This window comes from Trichoplusia ni, chromosome 5, assembly GCF_003590095.1.
Source record: "Trichoplusia ni isolate ovarian cell line Hi5 chromosome 5, tn1, whole genome shotgun sequence".
In the NCBI taxonomy this organism is placed as follows: Eukaryota; Metazoa; Arthropoda; class Insecta; order Lepidoptera; family Noctuidae; genus Trichoplusia; species Trichoplusia ni.
In genome coordinates, this window is record NC_039482.1 from 4,006,584 (window position 1) to 4,025,720 (window position 19,137).

General features: G+C 35.6%; 2 protein-coding genes across 32 annotated transcripts in view; one reads left to right on the forward strand and one right to left on the reverse strand.

The window, feature by feature from the left end:
- The window catches only part of LOC113494126 (microtubule-actin cross-linking factor 1), a 213,712-nt gene that overhangs the window by 4,537 nt on the left and 190,038 nt on the right, over positions 1-19,137 (reverse strand). For 20 of the 31 annotated variants that reach the window (XM_026872294.1, XM_026872291.1, XM_026872310.1 and 17 more), the window contains 17 exons: positions 18,883-19,042; positions 18,506-18,583; positions 18,259-18,378; positions 17,610-17,882; positions 15,900-16,023; positions 15,372-15,499; positions 14,767-14,843; positions 14,257-14,328; positions 13,251-13,283; positions 11,626-11,700; positions 9,986-10,160; positions 9,564-9,681; positions 8,973-9,082; positions 7,751-7,873; positions 7,176-7,293; positions 528-739; positions 50-207 (listed from right to left, as the gene is read on the reverse strand). In XM_026872294.1, the coding sequence (XP_026728095.1) occupies positions 50-207; positions 528-739; positions 7,176-7,293; positions 7,751-7,873; positions 8,973-9,082; positions 9,564-9,681; positions 9,986-10,160; positions 11,626-11,700; positions 13,251-13,283; positions 14,257-14,328; positions 14,767-14,843; positions 15,372-15,499; positions 15,900-16,023; positions 17,610-17,882; positions 18,259-18,378; positions 18,506-18,583; positions 18,883-19,042 (2,154 nt within the window). Of the gene's footprint in view, positions 1-49; positions 208-527; positions 740-1,326; positions 1,464-7,175; positions 7,294-7,750; positions 7,874-8,972; positions 9,083-9,563; positions 9,682-9,985; positions 10,161-11,625; positions 11,701-13,250; positions 13,284-14,256; positions 14,329-14,766; positions 14,844-15,371; positions 15,500-15,899; positions 16,024-17,609; positions 17,883-18,258; positions 18,379-18,505; positions 18,584-18,882; positions 19,043-19,137 lie in introns of all 31 variants that reach the window. The other 11 variants (XM_026872309.1, XM_026872311.1, XM_026872289.1 and 8 more) reach the window with 9 other exon arrangements.
- LOC113494129 (protein wntless) lies at positions 2,942-5,380 on the forward strand. The gene has a single exon (XM_026872312.1). The coding sequence runs from the start codon at positions 3,021-3,023 to the stop codon at positions 4,656-4,658; it is 1,638 nt and encodes a 545-aa protein (XP_026728113.1). The 5' UTR covers positions 2,942-3,020; the 3' UTR covers positions 4,659-5,380.

Sequence of the window (19,137 nt, forward strand, 5' to 3'; positions counted from 1 at the left end):
GTGGCGTCTTGCCTCTACAAGACTGGTTGTAGGAACAACAAGAACTTACCTTGGAACACTGGGCTTCCTGTATCTCGCTCCAAGTCCGCTTGCTGCTTCGTTGTCGCTCAATGAGTCAGGTGTACCAGCGCTCAGGGAAGACCTTGACGCCCTTCCTGCGACTCCTCCAGCCGACATCGGCACAGAACGAGCCGTACGTTCCCTTACCTAATTACAAAACATTATTTTAAATGTGCAACGCTAGCTTTCTCGTATTGACTCGAAAAAAACTACTTCGGAAAATTTTGTGAAATGATATCATAAAAGTGATAAGTCAAATGAAATGAAAGCAAATATGACAAACAAATCGATAGACAAGTAACTATAATCATGCTACTCTAGCGGACTTGACGATATTAACTACTGTACTATGACATATACGATGGGACTTACACAATCAACAAATTAACAAATCATAAAAAGAAAACCTCAAATGATAAGAGAGTGCAATCAACCGCGACACTTTCACACTGCCTACGTAGCATTACCCAATGGTATCCTGGAGATGGCTGATAGCCGTGGTGGTGGCTATAGTGGTGCGGGCCCGGCGTCGTGGAGCCCTGAGATCTTGAGTGGCCATATATGAAGGCCTGCTTAGTGCCATGTGTTGAGCCGACGTGCAGGGGATACGAACACGGAAGCTCCTCCCGCTGCCGTAGAGCCTCAAATATAGGCCTCAGCTGCTCCATAAACTCCTCAGCTAAACGCATCAATACAAAACCGGGATGCTCATTAAGGAAGGAACCGTTAAACGAAACTCGTTTTGTCTTCATAGTGCCAATCGTTTTTGCCGGAACGCGATTGTTTACGTCGAATTTTCACGTTGTTACTATTAGTCCACACGTTTAGTCGAACGCGGAGTGAATTTTGCTGATGCGGGTATGATTGGGGACTAGCGGGATGGGTGAACGAAAATACATTACCAAAACATCCATAGGCGCTGACGTGCCACCTCTCCAATGCAGTGGATCCAATGAAATACACTAACAAACAACACCAACACACTACACGGGCCTGTGCGTCAATGCATAGCTTGAACACTAATGCAATACGACCAAACTCTACGAGCTCAACACATGCTGCACTCACGACAATGCACCTTGCATATGGATGTATAGAATCCATGTGCAAAGTTCAAATAGAAAAAAACAAAAGCGAAAAATTGAGTCCCAAACCGATTGCTCCCTCCAACAACTACTGTGCGCTTTTTTACTTGTGCGAAATTAAAACTAAGTTCTATCCTGTAGGAGAGAAGACTTAATTAAGTATAGCGGTTTGAGCACTTACCTTCGTGATAGGTCCAGTGGACGGTGGTGTGTTTGTGTTAGAGCGGGGCGTACGCGGTCTAAACGCTGCCATGCTCTGTGACACCCCGTCAGCCAGAATGAATTGCTCTCGCAGTTCGATGTTGGTGCGTCCCTTGGCTGCATGCGGGCGGCGTCCGGTGCGCGGGATCACAAACGGGAGGGGACGGGACGGGTCAAAAGAAAACCGTTCGGTAACAGGATAGGCAGAAAATAACACCGCAAAGTGTTAAAAAAACGGGACAGCGTGCATTGGTAGTGAGGAAAAGAAAAAAAAACAACAAACAAATCAGAACATGTCAAACATAAAACAAACATAACAGTTGTAAAAAAAAATGGGGGGATTTGAATTGTGTGCAGTTAGGAATAGGGATAGTAAAATACGATTAGTTTATTCTCTCACCAAATGTTATGCAATAAATATAAATCAAGAGCAAGATTTGTAATAAATATCGAAGCAAGGCGAAGTTAAAAAGATTTAAAAATCGAAATGTCGAAATGTAATTTGTAATAAATGAAGTGCGATGACTCATATTGACATATTTACATAATAAATCGTAAATGGTACAACATAGGTAAATGAATACCTACTACACACACAGCAACAGCTGAGCTTATATATCTTAATTACATTACAATGAATCAATAAACACTGATATCTTGCGCTTGAATTATATACAATTAGTATCTACCAAATAAAATAAACTCCATAAAATATTATGCAAATAAAGAACCATTGTCATGCCATTACGTATATAAAGCAACTTTTAATTAATATTACACCGCATATAACCAACCACTACATCATAATTAAAGTTATATATTAATATACCAAACTACTATATTCTACACCTTTGATGAATAAAAAGCTGTATAAAGCACCAAATGTGTAAAATGTATTTAATAGAGCAAAATAATTCTACAACATTGCAAAATTAAAAAGTCTAAGCCACACCATCTAGACGGACTTGCGATGGAACCGTTATTTAACAATATTGTGTTTAAATAAAGCCAAAAAATGTGATATAAATAATTTCGAGAGGTTCCAAGGCAGGCCTTATCTCTTACCGAGCGGGCAACAAGCCTCATGCTGCTCCGGCTTGCTCGGATCAGGCAGCGGTAGCACTAATGATACTACTTATGTAAAGGGATTCCATAGGGATTCAAAATAAAAGATAAAAAAAGTAAAAATAACGATTTTAAAGGACAACGGGAATGGAACGGGCAAAGCGAATACGAATTAGTAAATTAGTAGCAACATCAAAATTTTGGTGGACATCTTCAATGCTTACTTTAGCGTATAAATTGTTGCTGATACTAGCTGTTTGTTGATAATGCTTCACAATGGAGTGAAGTGAATAATGTAGCTATGTGAGGATTAATGTTAACAAGTTTGTTGTTTTATAATAAGTTCAATTTATTTTCAAAGTCAAAACCTTATTTAAAAGTTGCAGCCGTTATTTTTTACAACGTTATTTTATAGCAGTCGTACGTTAGAGCGCGCGACGACGATATCGTTATAAACGCGTTCCGTTATGAGCTGGCAACACCGCTTCTGCGCATGTCAAATACATCGCGTCGGAAAAGAAAACAAGAACAATGGAATTCACCACCGGTCGATGTTAACGCGTGTTGACTCAGTTTATAAATGTGATCCGTGTGTTAAATGTCCGAAACATGACGGGGACTATAATTGAGAATTTAAGTGGCCGTAAGCTCGCCATTTTAGTGAGTTTCCTTTTGTTATGTCAGCTAATATGTTTCTTGATCGGTGGGCTGGTCGCACCCATGCCCGCAAACGCCCAAAACATACTCGCGACAGTGTGCCGAGATAAATCTACAGTGAAAAATGACACGACAAAGTGGTATTATAACCGCGGCAAGGGCTCCTGCAAAACTGTGGACCTCGGGGAAACGCATCATGATCTATCGGAGACCGACATTGTGTTCGCCTTTCAAATGCCGGTTCCCCGTGAAAGCAAGATTCTAGACTACTCGCGATGGCAACAAAACTTGATAGGAGTGCTGCAAGTCGACATTAAATACCACTCGCAGATCGAGGTGCAGCCGCGCAGTACAATAACAATAGACGCGCGCCTAGCGTACCGGAATAAGGGCGATCCCGAGGACGAATGGAAGCTGTACACACAATCCATTGAAAAACGACACCTAGACTGCGATATAGACGTGAAAAGTGAGGAATATCTCTACAACTGCTCGGCTATACCTTTGTTTGAACTAGGTTCTTTGTTCCATGACTTCTATTTACTGAATGTTAGGCTCCCAGTCGACACGCCGACTATGAACTCTCATATAGGGCATATACAAGACATGTGGCTAACAGTCATTAACCAAAATGGTGGGTTCACTAAGGTGTGGCTGTCTCTAAAAACTGTATTTTTCCCTTGTATAATAGCTATACTTGTATGGTTCTGGAGACGTATACATATGTTGCAACGGAAGCCTGTGTTACTTGAGAAAATGCTACTGAGTTTAGGTTTAGCTCTTTGTCTCTTAAACATGCCAATTGAGTACTTCACACTACACTTTGACTTGCCATTCATGTTGTTGCTAGGAGATATCCGTCAAGGAGTCTTCTATGCTACATTATTTTCATTCTGGCTTGTTTTTGCCGGGGAACACATGCTGATACAAGATGCGTCAGCTCAAAGCTCTGTTAAGCAGTATTGGAGGCATTTGAGTGCTGTTGCTATGGGCTGTATCTCTCTATTTATATTTGACATGTGTGAGAGAGGTGTGCAGCTCCGTAATCCTTTTTACTCTATCTGGGTGACTGATATTGGAACTAACTTGGCTTTGACGTTTATTATACTGGCTGGGATATCAACTGGGGTATATTTCTTGTTCTTATGTTACATGATATGGCAGGTTTTCATTAATATTTCTCACAAGAGACAGTCTCTACCAACTATGTGCTCTGTTCGACGTCTGCATTATGAAGGCATTATCTATCGCTTCAAGTTTCTTATGTTGGCTACTCTGTTGTGTGCTGCACTGACTGTAATAGGCTTTATACTAGGACAAGTTGCTGAAGGGCAATGGAAGTGGGACGAGAACATTGAACTTGAATACACTTCAGCATTTTTCACAGGAGTGTATGGAATGTGGAATATCTACATTTTTGCTTTGTTGGTCTTGTATGCCCCAAGCCACAAGCGCTGGCCAGTCGTGGAGAATACCTCTGACACACAAAACTTGAGTGAGGAGATAGAGTTTAGCCCGCTACCTAGTGAGAGGGGAAGTAGTGAGATATCGTCTCTAACATCCTTTATTAGGAAGACGACCATTGATTAATCTGTGCCAATTTAGTATTTCACTTTATTACTAACTAGTATTTAAGATGTCTGCTCTTCCAGCTTTTTGATGAATTTATAGTTCCACTTATTGGAAGTAAAATCGTCTTGTTTCTTGCCTTTATATGGATATTCGCCGATAGGTTTGCCCAGATGTGAGTACTGATGTGTGCTATGACGTCACCGGTCGTTGGATCTCGCGTCTAAACGTCTTTACGATAATTATGGCCATCAATCGTCGCGTGGCCGGTCGAGTGGCCGTACCAGCTCACCGTAGGCGTTAATTAGCTAGTATGAGAGAATCTCTCGGTATAGGCATTCAGCCTTAGAAAACTTAGTCTTGACGAACAAATTTTGTACTCAAATATTTAACCGGAACTTGTGTAGTCCATATTTATTTAGTCTTATCGCTCGCACGTAGGATTTACTTAGGCGAGCTGTAACCATTAGCTTAAGGAATGTTTTAAGACTTTGCCTGTTCTCAATCATGTATTTAGTTGTGTAAGACTAATTTTATTATTTTTATTACTAAAATTATTTTGAACTGATGATTATTTACTTATTTTTCGAATTATTTATGAAGTCGATGTTTTATTTTGTCTCAATGTCGTCGTTTACTTAGTCGAGTGAGCTAAGATGTGTATCGAGTCATTCTAAAAGTTTTAGATCATTAAACAGGTAGTTTGCCCTTGATCTTTCCAGTTTTGTAACAAGCTTCCAAAAGTATTTTTAGCGTAACTTATTTTCTGTGATTATTATTTTGCATTTCTTAACAGTATTTCTAGATTAATGTGTTATAATAAGTTGCCAGCTACTTAATATTTATAATGTAATGTAAGTTTAATGTGAAATTAATTTTGTAATCTGTAGTTAATATTTGTACCCGTAATAAAAATTGTATTAAAAATGTGTTATTTTGTTATTTAAAACGCTATTTGACAAATATTTCCTTGAAAAACTGGATGTATTGGAGAAATATTTCGTAAAATGCATATTACAAATCACCGTTTCTCAGAGTTAACAAAAATGTTTGGAACTCTTTCATAAACTCGTAATATTTTTTTATAAAACAAAAAGCACTTTTACAAATATTTTCGGTCCAATACATAAAGATCTTACAGAAATACTTGCCGGTGAAGTTAGGACGATCACATATTAGTCAATATATCCCTTATTAGGGGGTTAACACACTCATTAATTGAATACGAAGTACCGAGACGTTTTGATTGACACTTTGAATATCACCAAGACACCTAATATTAAAAAAAAACGACTACCAGGCATTTTGACGTTTTCATTTTGAGGTTATTATTCTTAGACAAAACCAAGTAATAAAGAAGTTATACGTATTTTTAAAGTAAATAATGTTGTCTAATGCCCAATAGTCGAAACAACTTTTACAGTGCTTTCTTTTTAAAAGCATTGTAGAAGTTGCATATCATTAGTATTTTATGAAGCCAATATATATTTTTTATATTTTGTTACGATAAATTTATATTCAAACTAATGGTTAGAAGGTGTCGTGTTACTTTCATATTATGATTAAAGTATTAATGAAATCGTGGTAAATATATTTTTTGTTATATTGGTTTCACAATTCGCAATGCAATTTGAATGACATATTTTTTTACACACAATTGCTTTTACATAATGTTAACAATGAAAGAACAATGGAATCGGAAGTTGAATGCGTGTCATCCATATTGCATTTTTATTCATCACAATTTTAAAGAAACATCATTTTCGTCTTTTAAAAAAACAAAATGATGTTTTGAAGGAGACCTTTTGATATTTTTTATTTGGTTTTTTATTTTTTTAGTCGATTTCAGTAAGTATAAAGTTATAGGTACCAAATGAACATATTTTCTTTAATGGGCAAGTCGGTTTTGTTATCTAACAAAAATGTCTCCTTGAAAATTATTTTCGATCACTGCATTTAGATATTCGGCAAGTCAGATTAAGAGATTATTGTTTATTGCAGTAAGATCGATATATTAGTCTAGATTACCGAAGAACGGATGAACAAAATTACAATAATTAATTGTTAATCATTAGATTATGTTATTACCGCATTCAAAATCAAATAGAAATAATTTGTATCGAAAAACCGCTATTTGATTTAACTTTACGCTAACTAAACTTTCGTCGGTAATCTAGACCTGCATTCAGAACCTAGAATAAAATTGCTTATGGTTAATTAATGTCCAAAGTCAAAGATTGGTCGTCTAAAAGATTTTCGAAACCTAATTTCATCAATATTTTCAAATGAATGAAAAGTGTTCAATTAAATAACATAAAACCATCATCATTATTTTCATTTATACGCACTTAATTTACACAATTCAATTTCATTATAATTTATCGAGCTGCATACTGGACTTTTTGGTCCAATCATAGCCATTTTGAGTCAAATGACAATCTCTTTTTTACATCTTAAAAAGTTTAACAAATTCTGTCGGACATTAAATCACCATAAACAGCCATTACCCGACACCGGTCAGTATACAATAGTACGTACCTCGGCAAGGATCGTTCTTGACCAGGAACTCGTCGAGGGCGACCCATCCGCCTCCAACACGCACCATTACGGTGGAGCGGAGAATACGGACTAGACGCAGCTTCTGTGAGTCGCCGAACTGTGGGACGAATTTACTGGTCTAGTTGCTGTTCTCACTAATGGACTGTTGGAAGCTTTTTTAGAGACCTTCCTAGGCTAGGAAATTACTTTTCGATATAAATAGAATCCTTTATACTAAAAAGAATGTTTTGGCAACTATTTAGTCTGTAAAATAAGTTTAAAACTATTTTCGAAAACATATGTAGATAGTACTTGCTCGTTTAAATTTCTAACTCTAGCTTTAAATCATCCTCATCATAATAAATATTAAACATTCAACTAACGTGTTTATGAATACAACAGCTGCTGAACTTTTAATACTCTCAAAACTCCAACTACACTCATACATATTATATCAAAAAACTGAATTAGCTTAGAAAATAATGTTACCACGATAAACGCAACTACTGCATTCAAGTCACCTAAGGTCTCAGTATACTCTTACTCCATAAGAACAGTTTGTATAAATAACTCACCCTGTATTTGCCCTCGCCAACCTGGAACACCCTGAACTTCTGCCTGCACGTGCACAGCATGACGAGGCGCTTCACCTCATCGTGGATCTTGTCAGCGTCCGTCGGCGGGCCGCGGCGTTCCACCTGGACCAAATACTCTTATAGAGCTACATGTGTTTTACAAATATATATATTCTAGAATGCTAATGACATACACATTATTATATGTGTGACATACACACACATAAATGTTCCCTTTTCTATAATTATAGGAAAGTGGGATATGATTGGGCCTATAGGAAATTTGTGGACAATGAATAATCTGGGCAGGTATGATTGTTACAACACGGATAAAATAAATATAAGAATTTGCCAATTTTTGTAGATTAAAACTATTTTACGGGATCTCGAAAATAGCTTAATGAATTAGCCAGTATTTTGCTTTGTAAGTAAATAGTCACTTAAATTGAAGATTTTAGAGTTATCGGTTAAACCAACTTCCACCTTTTTTTTAATCTGTTAAAAAATATGTCCCAAAAATATGGCCTTGTTTAAATTATTACCTGTTGTAAATAACCTACAGCTATCCTTTAAAAACAAATTCCCAATTATGGACAATACTGTCCAAACAATAAAAACACACGCACCGGTATCTTTTCCAAAAATCCACTGCAAAAACTATCTCTGGTGTATCACTATCGACGCGATAAGATTATCTAGTAGATATTTCGCAATATTGGATTCTAACGCTGATGTGTGTTTATGTTAACCATTTTAAGTAACGATACGAGTAAAATTCTGTAGTATAGAGAAGAACTATGTATATAATTATTGTTTGATTGCAATAAGGACCCAAGTTTTGTATAGCTTCGCCATGAGTTTTGAGCACGTCAATTTAAGATTGTATATTATCACTAACATAAGCTCTTATGGGTAAAAAGCATATTATAATATGACCAGCAGAAAATTAGTAAGTAATCAAAATAATTTAAAAACTTTTACCTTGAAACGAACTTACGATCCAGGACATTATTAAAGTTTGAATAATTGTCTTTTGAGGATCTTTGTCTATGCGGATTTATAAACTGACAATAGTATTATTTTCAATTTGAATCATCCTATCTAAATCTCAAGTTCGTTAATACACTATTAACTTTAGATACTAAGATTTATTACTTAGTTGAGAACCTTTTATGTAACTATTTGTTTTCCCAAATAAATAAAAACATGAATCATTACTTACCCAGTCAGGTCTTAGCGCCGCAATGAACTCCTCCCAATCGATGAGACCGCTGCCGTTCCTATCAAACAGGTCAGCGACAGCGCCCATCTCTAGTCGGGAGGTGTCGAATTCTGCGTCAAACAAAATGGATGCTTGATTCTTACATACGAGAGGTTACATCATATGTAGATGGTGGTAATGAAACTTCAGACAGCCAGTGGCATTTCTGTAACCGTTACTGTCAATAGAAAACGCTGTTCAATTGTAACATTTGGTATTTAATAGTCTCTTTAAAAAATACACCCGCAGTACCTACTTTGTTAAAAAAGGAAAAATTGACTTTTTGTAGCGGGGAGTTTCACAAACAATCAAATCAAATATGCAACGACACTTTTTTAAGCGCCTCCAACAGTCAATCTTTGATATAAAGATTGATCGGGATTTTCCTAATCTTTTAAGAACTCCTGGGTTAACTCATGTTGACGAGGCAGCAGGCAATTGTTTGAGCGATTTTTTTTAATGAACATAGAGATTTTTCATTGTCACTTGGCTAAGGGGAGAGCCCTTCCCATCGATATTTGGATTTAATCTGTAATAACTGTCAATACTCACTGGTGTTGATAATTCCGTCGATGAATTCGTGTCGTGCGATCAGTCCGTTGTTGTCCTTGTCCATCTTGCGGAACAAGTCCGTCAGACGAGACTTCTTGTGGTTCATGAACTTCAGGAACTATGGACAAAAGAACATCTCGTTATGGTTTCGATTTTGGAGTAAGTATTTCTAAGCTTATTAACATAAGCGTAAGGAAGTAATTCGTAGTGGCACAAAAATTTATAAATTGTCTTTGTATCATTATGCAAAGTTAGAAACCTTTCAGTACATATATATTATTATTTTGTCACTAGGCTCTTAGACTAGGTTTCTATAAAAGGTTTTCCGTTGGTCTAGTACTTACTCAGTTTTTCTAAAGTTTTTTACGTTATACAAGACAAAATAAAATAATAAACAATACGTTTCGAAATAAACAACTCACCCTCTTCCTCCAGTCATCCCAACTGAAGTTCGAGACTCTCTGCAGCTCCTTCAGATGCACCAGCCTCTCGTGCAGCCGTCTCTGTCGCTCCCACGCGAGAAGCCACACGGTGCGCCACTTGTCCCACAGCTGTTTCACGCGCGGAGACCGGAACTCTGGCTCGGCGCCCTTGCTGCTAACGATCAATATAGTTTTAGTTCCGAAGTATTTTTTTTTTCAGAATTGATTTTTACTTTTTTTTCTGAATTTGGAAGTTTATTTTACATTGCTATAATGTTAAGGGACATAACAATAGTTACTGATCTCAATATTTCTATTTTTTAACTTTCAATTTAAGATTTAATGCTTTGGGATACTAAAATATTTAACAAATTAAAATTAACTAGGATACTGAAAAATATGTTAAATGTATATCAAGTAATCTTATGTACAAGAGTAAAGAAGTTATTGAACAACAAAACAAATGAAATGATGTTATTACAATGATTTGAAAAATGGATTTTACAAATTACTTACTGTGACCAAAAGGAATATTTAATTAACACCTCATTGAAGCTGATAGAAAAATTATATTTTTATATTTGAAGTAACTTTGAAATACTTATAATAAATAATATGGGTATATATACGTACAGGGTGTAACAAAAATGCCCAGATATATTCAAAATAACTTTTCTGCCCGTGTCTACACAAATTAGAAAAGAATAGTCAACCTTAGGAAAGAATGTGAATGTAAATATGTATTTAAAACTTGAATTTTCTATTTGACCATTTTTCTACAGTAGGTACAGCCAAATTATTTAAAACAAATTGTCAATGGTTTATATCGACAAATTCGTTTACAATGGGCATATTTGTAACACACTGTATATTGGCAAAATAAATAAAGTTATGAGCGCCAGTTGCTCTCCAGCATTGAAACTAGCCATGCTGAATCATAAAACAAAAATATACACAGCAAGGGCTGTCACACACAAAAAGCGATTAAAACTTGTATAAGCTTTTATGCCCAATGAGCGAATGATTTACCCATGGTTGATAACCCTAAATGATTTAGTTGACTTAAAACTCGGTTTTGCTTCATCTCTCCCTTGTTTTTCTTCACGAAATAGGAATCTTAATGGTTTTTAATACATTTTTTTTGCACTCAACTATAATTTTAAGTTTACTTCACTGAACTACAGTAATTAGACAGTGGTCACTACTTGAAAATATTTCATTGAATACCAACCGAATGACGTATAATCCCTAATTTACCGATTTATATTTAGTCTGGAATATTCTTTTGTAATTATATTTTCGTCTCTGATGCTTATCGGACTATTGGTAGTACAAGCAAGACGCTACACGGCATAGGGCTACGTTTCTTTTCCACAACTTTAAGAAGTGTTGATACTTTTAACACCCTACAATTGAAACGGTGTACTTTTAAAAGTAGGTTTGAAGACTAGTATTTTTTTTGGTAATATCTCGCTGTTTTTTTCTTCTGTAATATTTAAGAATTACCTTCCTTTGAGTGGGAACCTTTTCTATAGCACCCTACAGTTAAAACTGTATTACTTTAAAATGAGGTTTGAAGACTTGTAAGTTTGTTTTTTTGTAGTATCTCGCTGTTTCTCCTGTAATATAGTCAGCCTTACCTTCCCTTGGGTGGGAACCTCGGGCCGTAGTGCGGCAGGTTGCGGTCAGGCGTCTCTCGACCAGGGCTCACGCGACTAAAGCACACGCATCATTATAAACACAGGAAACACGACACCAAACCGTTAGTCCCACTAGGTGATGTTAGCCTGTTAGTTACCTTTTAATCTTCGACCTGTTAGTCCGCATAGTAAAGTGAACTTTGTGTGTTAAGCGATAAGGTGCTTTTTTAAGTGCGGGGTTTGTTACTGTTGTTTTTATTTTTTGTTTTCGGAATTTCGACTTTATTTGTTATGAGATTAAGTTGGTTATAGATTAGCTTTGTTTATTTGCGGTTTTAGTGCCTACGTGTCTGTTTTGTATCTGGTTAATGTTTGTGGCTGACAACCCTAGGTCATGCATTGTTATAATACATCAAATCAAGCAGAAGCACATTCAACAACGATGGATACATTGCTCTACATCTACTATCCAACAAATTTGAACTTTAATATTCTACATATAAGGTTCAAAACTGCATGTAAAGCTTCTACTTATGTTTTAAATATTATAATTCATCCATATTTACCTAAAGTAAAATCCATAACGACTGCATTCCAGGGATGCAAGAAATAAAATGATGCAAGTTTAAAAACTACTAAAGATTCAAGAAACATAGATTCATACTATACATACAAAACCAACATTTTTTTGTATGTTTTATAAGGGTAATCTCTATTCAAGACTACACTTATTTTAAGGGATGTTTTTGCTACCAAAGAGGTTATATATGCTCTGGAAGAGGGGTTTTAAAGGAAAAATATGTGAGGCATTGCATCTTTTCGGGACAAGGGGATTTAGCAATACAATTAAAGTCTTTTACAATTGGGTAGGTCATTAAAAAAATCTAACTCTCTCAGAAGGATTTAGAAAATATCGGATACGCAGTCTTTCTTTTATCGCGTAAAATTTCATACGTTTTACCAAAACTTCATAAATATTTACTTTATTAAATGAAAAAAATACGTATCCCATGTTACTAACTAGATTTTGGTCAAATACTATTGTAAATTCTTACATATTTTTCTACTAGTATAATTTCTTATATCTAACAATATATTACACACAAACACATGCCTGTACAACGTGTTATGGCCGAGCTCTGTCTTATTGTAAATACCGCCTCTATGATTGACATCTACACTGCGTGTTTATAAACAGCTTTCAAATTCAAATACAAAAAGAAATGGTATGCGAATCAGGAAATTCAACAGACATGATTATTAAACTAAACTTAGTTAAACTTTTTAATATTGAGGTCGTTTAACTTGAGAAAAGCCTCAGATAAACAGCGCCTTAAAGCGTTGGGTTAGGAAGCGGTTTCCCCTCCCTCAATTCAAAAATATAATAATTATGATGACAATTTTGTATGGCAAACCTCCACTTTTTACAGAATTAACTGGTTCGATTGGATAACATTATTCATATCCATGTCCAACACAAATAAGTGAGGATTGGCTGACTCCCACACAAAGAAGCGGTATTTACTTGACATAAGGTCAGTCTAAACACGTTGTATGAAACCTAACTACATCACTAAAGTGCATTCTAATTCTACGCACACATAATAAACAATAGACGATCAAACCTTCCTCTCCTAGTCCTAGTGTGTATCCTGGACCTGCCGTGTCGAAGCGTGCCAGAGCGAGACAGAAAGCAACGTTTACAAGTGTTAGAGCGGGACGAAGCTATGGTAGGTTGTGTTAGCATAGAAATAAACTCTTGTGTTGAAATTTTTGTTATATATTTTTTTTTGCAAATCGCTTGGTTTTAGGACTCAATTTAATCTCATTTTTTATGGTCATTCAATATTTTTTTATAATACTTTCGAGATTGAAAGTTTTTTTGTTTTAACCCAACCTTTTTTTTAAGTTTATTTTTATGATAACGTACCCACAGTTACACAAAATGACGGACATGTAAAGCACATGAATGTAACCAAAATGTTACCTGAATAACATTAACGAGACTTATGATTTCAATTGCAAATTTAAAACAAGTTTTAATTATAAAGTTTTTAAAAAGATATTCGATTGCATTTTTTATTTGCACTCAAAGTACTTTTTTAGAGGAGTTTCTATGGCCACCTTCGAGCTCCAGCATCAGATCAGCTCCGTGTCATGTCATAATATTGCATTAGCACGCAATATACATTATATTTTGTGAAAATTTAAGCCCAATAGGAAACCGCAAGTGAATCAAGTTCAATTTCTAAGATTTGACAGAAAATAAATAAAAAAAATGTAAAAATATTCTTGAATCTCATTTACTTATTTTAATTCTTAGTTTAGAGTTGATTTCATATTTTTTCGTAATTGTATCAATTTTAATTTGAACCCGTTTATTTAAGTCTCGTTAAAGTAATTCAAGTGGGGGGACATACACAAAAAGTAATGATTTTGGAGTATTTTATATCATGTTTGTAAGATTAAAAATTTATATATCATAATATTGTATTCCATCTATTCAACATATCTCTTGCAAATAAATGAAGCAAAAGAGTAAAAAAACACGATATAAACTCTCCAACCAAAAATAAACCCTAAAACATGAACAATTAAGAACCAAAATTGAATGAATGATAAAAAACACACCTGAATCGCCTCGATCCATAATAATCAGGCGATACGGATCTCTCCCTATTGAGATCGTGCTGAGAACCACGGCTATATTTTTGACATGGCAACACATTTTCAAGCGGGCAACACCATGCAATGACGTCACAAGATGGCGGCGCGGTGTCGACGTGCATGATTGTGAAGGGGGAGACAAAACGAAAAAAACATAAAATAAAGGGAAACACGTAACATGTAAAAGTAATAAAAACAATGAACGAATATTAAGGACATGGTGCTTTATAACATTTTGAACGCCACAGTTTAAATATCAAAGTAATTACTGCCTGAAAATATTACAGACGCAGACATTTTCCATAAATAATTCAACAGTAATTGGGCAAATCCTTTACCAGAACACCCGCTATTCACCTACAGCGCACTTGACCGGCGTTCGAAACATTACAACGGAACATAAATTGAAGGTATTAAAACATATACAATTGGGAGTGAATGACAAACAGTATAGGCTGTGTGTGTGGTACGTACCCAGGCGCGCCTTTAGTGGCGGTCTTCGCTGAAACCTTGCGTGGAGTACTCTCACGACCCTGGCTTTGACTCTTAACCTGGTGGGATATAGGGTAAGTTGTAGTATTTATTTGATGACACTCGGGTAGACTGAATTTTCTTGTTGTACCTTAACTGGCTTGGTTTAGTTCATATAATAATTTGACCTACCCAAAAATGTAATTTAAGTAGGTTAGCAATACGTAAGCATCATAATATCTCGTGTGTTCTCAAAACAAGTAATTTTCTCTGGCAGTGGAAATTTGACTACATGGATAGCGTAGTGGTATAAGACACCACGCCAGTGTGCGAGTTTGATCCCCCATAGGACAAGCATGCCTGTCTTGAATCTGGGTATCCTCGGGTACGTGACTTCAATGTTTGTGACACACCCATGACACAACGATTAAATTATTGCAGAAATCGATAGGCAACGATTTCTGCGTTTAAATTAAAACTTTAATTTATTTGGTCAACATCAGTCAATAAATTGTCATAAGCTTTTCTAATATGCCGTCTATATTCTCTCTATAGAAGGGAATAGCCTCGAAAGTTCTTTTAAATAGCATAAAGCCAAGGTATGTTACCTGGTAGGCCTTGCAGACGCGGTCGACTTCATTCTGTCTCTTCTGCGTGTGCTCCATAAGCTCCTTGTGGTCTTCGATAAGACCCTCCAGCAGCTCGATGGATTCCGGCAATGGTTCCGCTTCCAGCGCTAAAGGGAACAAAATGGATTCATTGTAGATTAGAAAAATAATAGAATTTTGCACATGCACACCACGTAGATAGAGGGTTCGAAAAAGATAAATAGTTAATAATTATAAGCTTTAATTTTGCTCTTTATGATATGAAACTTTAGGCGCTTCCCAATAAAAATCAAAGAAACTTATAATTTTTGACAGCATTATCGCTGTTTTGCAAGATTAAAATCAGCTTTACTGTGAATAACACCAATTAAAGTACACAAGCGCAACCATACCTGTATATTTGGCGAAGTACATTTTTAAACGCAAATGTAGTTGAAGATGAAGTTCACACAAAAATATCCAAATACTATAATACTTTATTCAAATTATATTATACCTTATATTAATTACTATAGGGTTAAAACTTACAGAGCAGCGTGTTCTCTAAGCCGATGAGCCACTGCAGCAGTTCCTCGAGCACCAGGTCCAGGTCCTTGAGGCTCTGCATGTGTGACTCCAGCTTGCTGCCTCGCTGCATCGCCCATTGCCACACCTGGGGACGTTGGTTACGTTGGTTATTGTTGAATACCTCTTATAGGGAGCAATGTTAAACAAATGAGGGCTCTTGATACGCTGGTTTATTAAAATAAGGTTTATATAAAACAGTATTTATTCGTTGCATCACGGATACTTTTTTAAAACGATTAGACCATAATTTACTATAGTAATTTGTGGAATAAAAATATATTCTTATAGTTGTCGATTTAGAATTTTGTAATCCTAAACAATATTAAGGATAAAGTTAATTATTTTGAATCGTCAATATAGATTTTTTGGTTGCAATCAAATAGAAGTAAACATCAATCAGTTTAGCAGAAACTATTAATATATTTTGTAATTATTCCTGAAAATTTCAGTAGGGTAAAACTTAATTAAAATAGTTTTCCAATTTTAGCAGGTGATTTGCAAGAATTACAAGGTCCAGAGACCGTTGATAAATAATCAATCAATCGAATAATATACATATAGTGTTGTTATATACATAGATACAACATGAATTATCTTATCTCTGTATAACCGAAATAATCTAAAATGCATTTAATGACCTTAATAAAATTCATATTCGGCAACTGGTTTCAAGTGGTTTTAAGCTTTATTTATAAACCATAAACTGACATATTAATACCTAAACGAATAAAATAAACCTTTAAATTATTTTTAACGCGCTCTCCAAAAATACATAATAATTAATCTGCTATTATACCTGACTGGGCGTTGCTTTTCTAAATATCTGTAAAAATGGCGACAGTTTCGTCACCATCTGTCTTTGACTATTACTATTTTCATGGTCACTATTATTTTCATCCATTTTGACACTAAACTATGGTCTTTAACACCTATGCAGTTAGACAGACCGACTTCTTCACTGAACTACAATTTATTACGTCGAAATTAACGCATCACTGTTAGATCTGCACTTCATTATTAATTTCATTTTTATTAAAAAACATTTATACTTTTAAATGCATTTTCTTAAACATTTGTGCAAAAAATTCACAAAATACGCTGTTTAATTATATAAGTTGATAATAAACTATGTCATATGTTATTAATTTGAAATTTTCAATTAATTATCAATGCGATATCACAGTTATCTAAATATGTTAAAGATAATACAGCTACTGTTGTTTTTTTTAATTCGTGCGAATTTAGTCTTATCTAGAAAAGTCCTTATTCATTAAACTTTGTAAGGTCAGATTTAAATTAACATTCTAAAGGATCATTTGCAAAAAACCTTTACTCTATTTATTTAACAATCTTCTTGTGTATTTTTAAGTCTAAAGCCTCAGTTAATCAAGATAAAATTAAAAATAGCCCGGCTGTTAAAAGTGTTCTGACCGATTTTAATCAACCATGTCTCTTCAATAATTCGCCTTTAATATAAAACTTAATTGAAATCGCTCAATCCGTTTGGGAGCTAAACACAGACAGCGATACTGACAGACACGACAACACTATTTGCATTGGGGATTAAAAATAAAACAGGACAAGCATATTTCACCAGCTAAACACAATCACGATAATTATACTCAAATCGACCATTTCAGAAACCCTGAATAAAAAATGAAGGTCACTAACCTCATCCCAACGACTCTGTATAATCGTAATCCAGTGTTTAATCACAGTCACGGCGTCGGGATGCGCCTTGCTCAGGATAGAGTGAGCGAGAGTGATCGTGTCGTCCTTGTCTCGCTGCTTCTCGTTCAGCTCTCGTACGAAGCGCTCGTGGTCGAAGATCTGTTGTTGTGTCTCCTGGTCTCCTTCGGGGAGTTGGCCCGAGAATCGAAGCTTGGTCTCCGCGTCCGACAGCCATTCGAGTAGCATGTTTACTGAGCGGTGGAGCTTTTCAGCCTGAGGAGAGATTTTAAGGGTTAAAAGTTGAAATGTGTTGTGTGGGAGTTATATTTAAGTTAGAATTTTTGGTATGCAAGTCTTTTTGGTTTCTTCTGTTTAAAAGTTTACTTTATATAGTAAAAGACGAAGATTTGAAGGGTTTATGTACGTATCTTTATTTTTTCTTAATACTAAAATGATAATAAAATATGCTGGCATTCATGATTGCCAATTGATTGCACGAATGAGCAAGTAATAATGACTACAGTTTTCAATGGTAAGCCAATACTATACGAAAACTCAATTTAAAATGGGAAATAGGCTTTCATTTTCTAGTGTTGTCATGCGGCTACGATAACATAGACCTTTACTGTAAGTTTTATGTAACACTTACCTCTTTAAGAGCAGACTCAAGCTTGTGAGCCTTCTTCTCACTGAGGCTCTGAACAGTCTCCCAAGCGCTCTTCAGCTCACCGCATTGCTGGCGAATACTGGCCGCGTCTTCACGGGGCACCTACAAATGAATAACAACCTTAGTAACATGCACATAGAGTTAAAAATAACAAAAGATTTTTGAGAAATTGACGAGTAAAATTAAACTTTATACTAATGAGGATAGAGTTTAAAATTAAAATACATACCGTTGCTTCAAGATCTTTGCCGGTCTTCATGACGGATTGCATTTGTTGTTCGCGAGAGTGAAGGTCCTCCTCGAATTGCTGTTAAAAAAAAGTTTATTTCAACGTTTAAGATCTTCTGGTCTTAAATAAAAGGTAAGAAATTTTCATTCAATAATTTAATTTTCTTTTATCGTAAACTAAACTGTTAGGTCTGTTCAAGGTTTGAAGGGTAGCTATTGAATTGCTAGTTTTTTTTTGGTGAGTTAGTTTTCAGTCCTATTTATTTCGATAATGAAACAATAATGGCATGCCTGTGTTGAATTTTTAGGACCTTCAAAGGAAACATGTCAATGTTTCCTTTACGCACAGTTAATTTTTAGTCTGTATATCCCACTTACCTTGTGTTGTTCTATGAGCGCCATGACAGTATCCAGGTCTCCGTGTACGGGCGCGTCCCCGGCGAGCAGCTTCTGTTGCTTGCGGAGCCACTCCAGCAGAGCGGACATCGCGTCCTTGAACTGGCCCGAGTATAGCAGGGCTTCTTCGAGTTTGCGTTGCCTTTGGATTAACAAGAGATGATGGTTTTATTTCTCTATCTTTTAGTTTTTTCTGATCTCTGTCTCGGTAGTGGGACATTTACGAACCGATATATA

Coding starts and splice junctions, on each gene's coding strand:
- LOC113494129 (XM_026872312.1), top strand. CDS start 3,021: ATGACGGGGACTATAATTGAGAATTTAAGTGGCCGTAAGCTCGCCATT.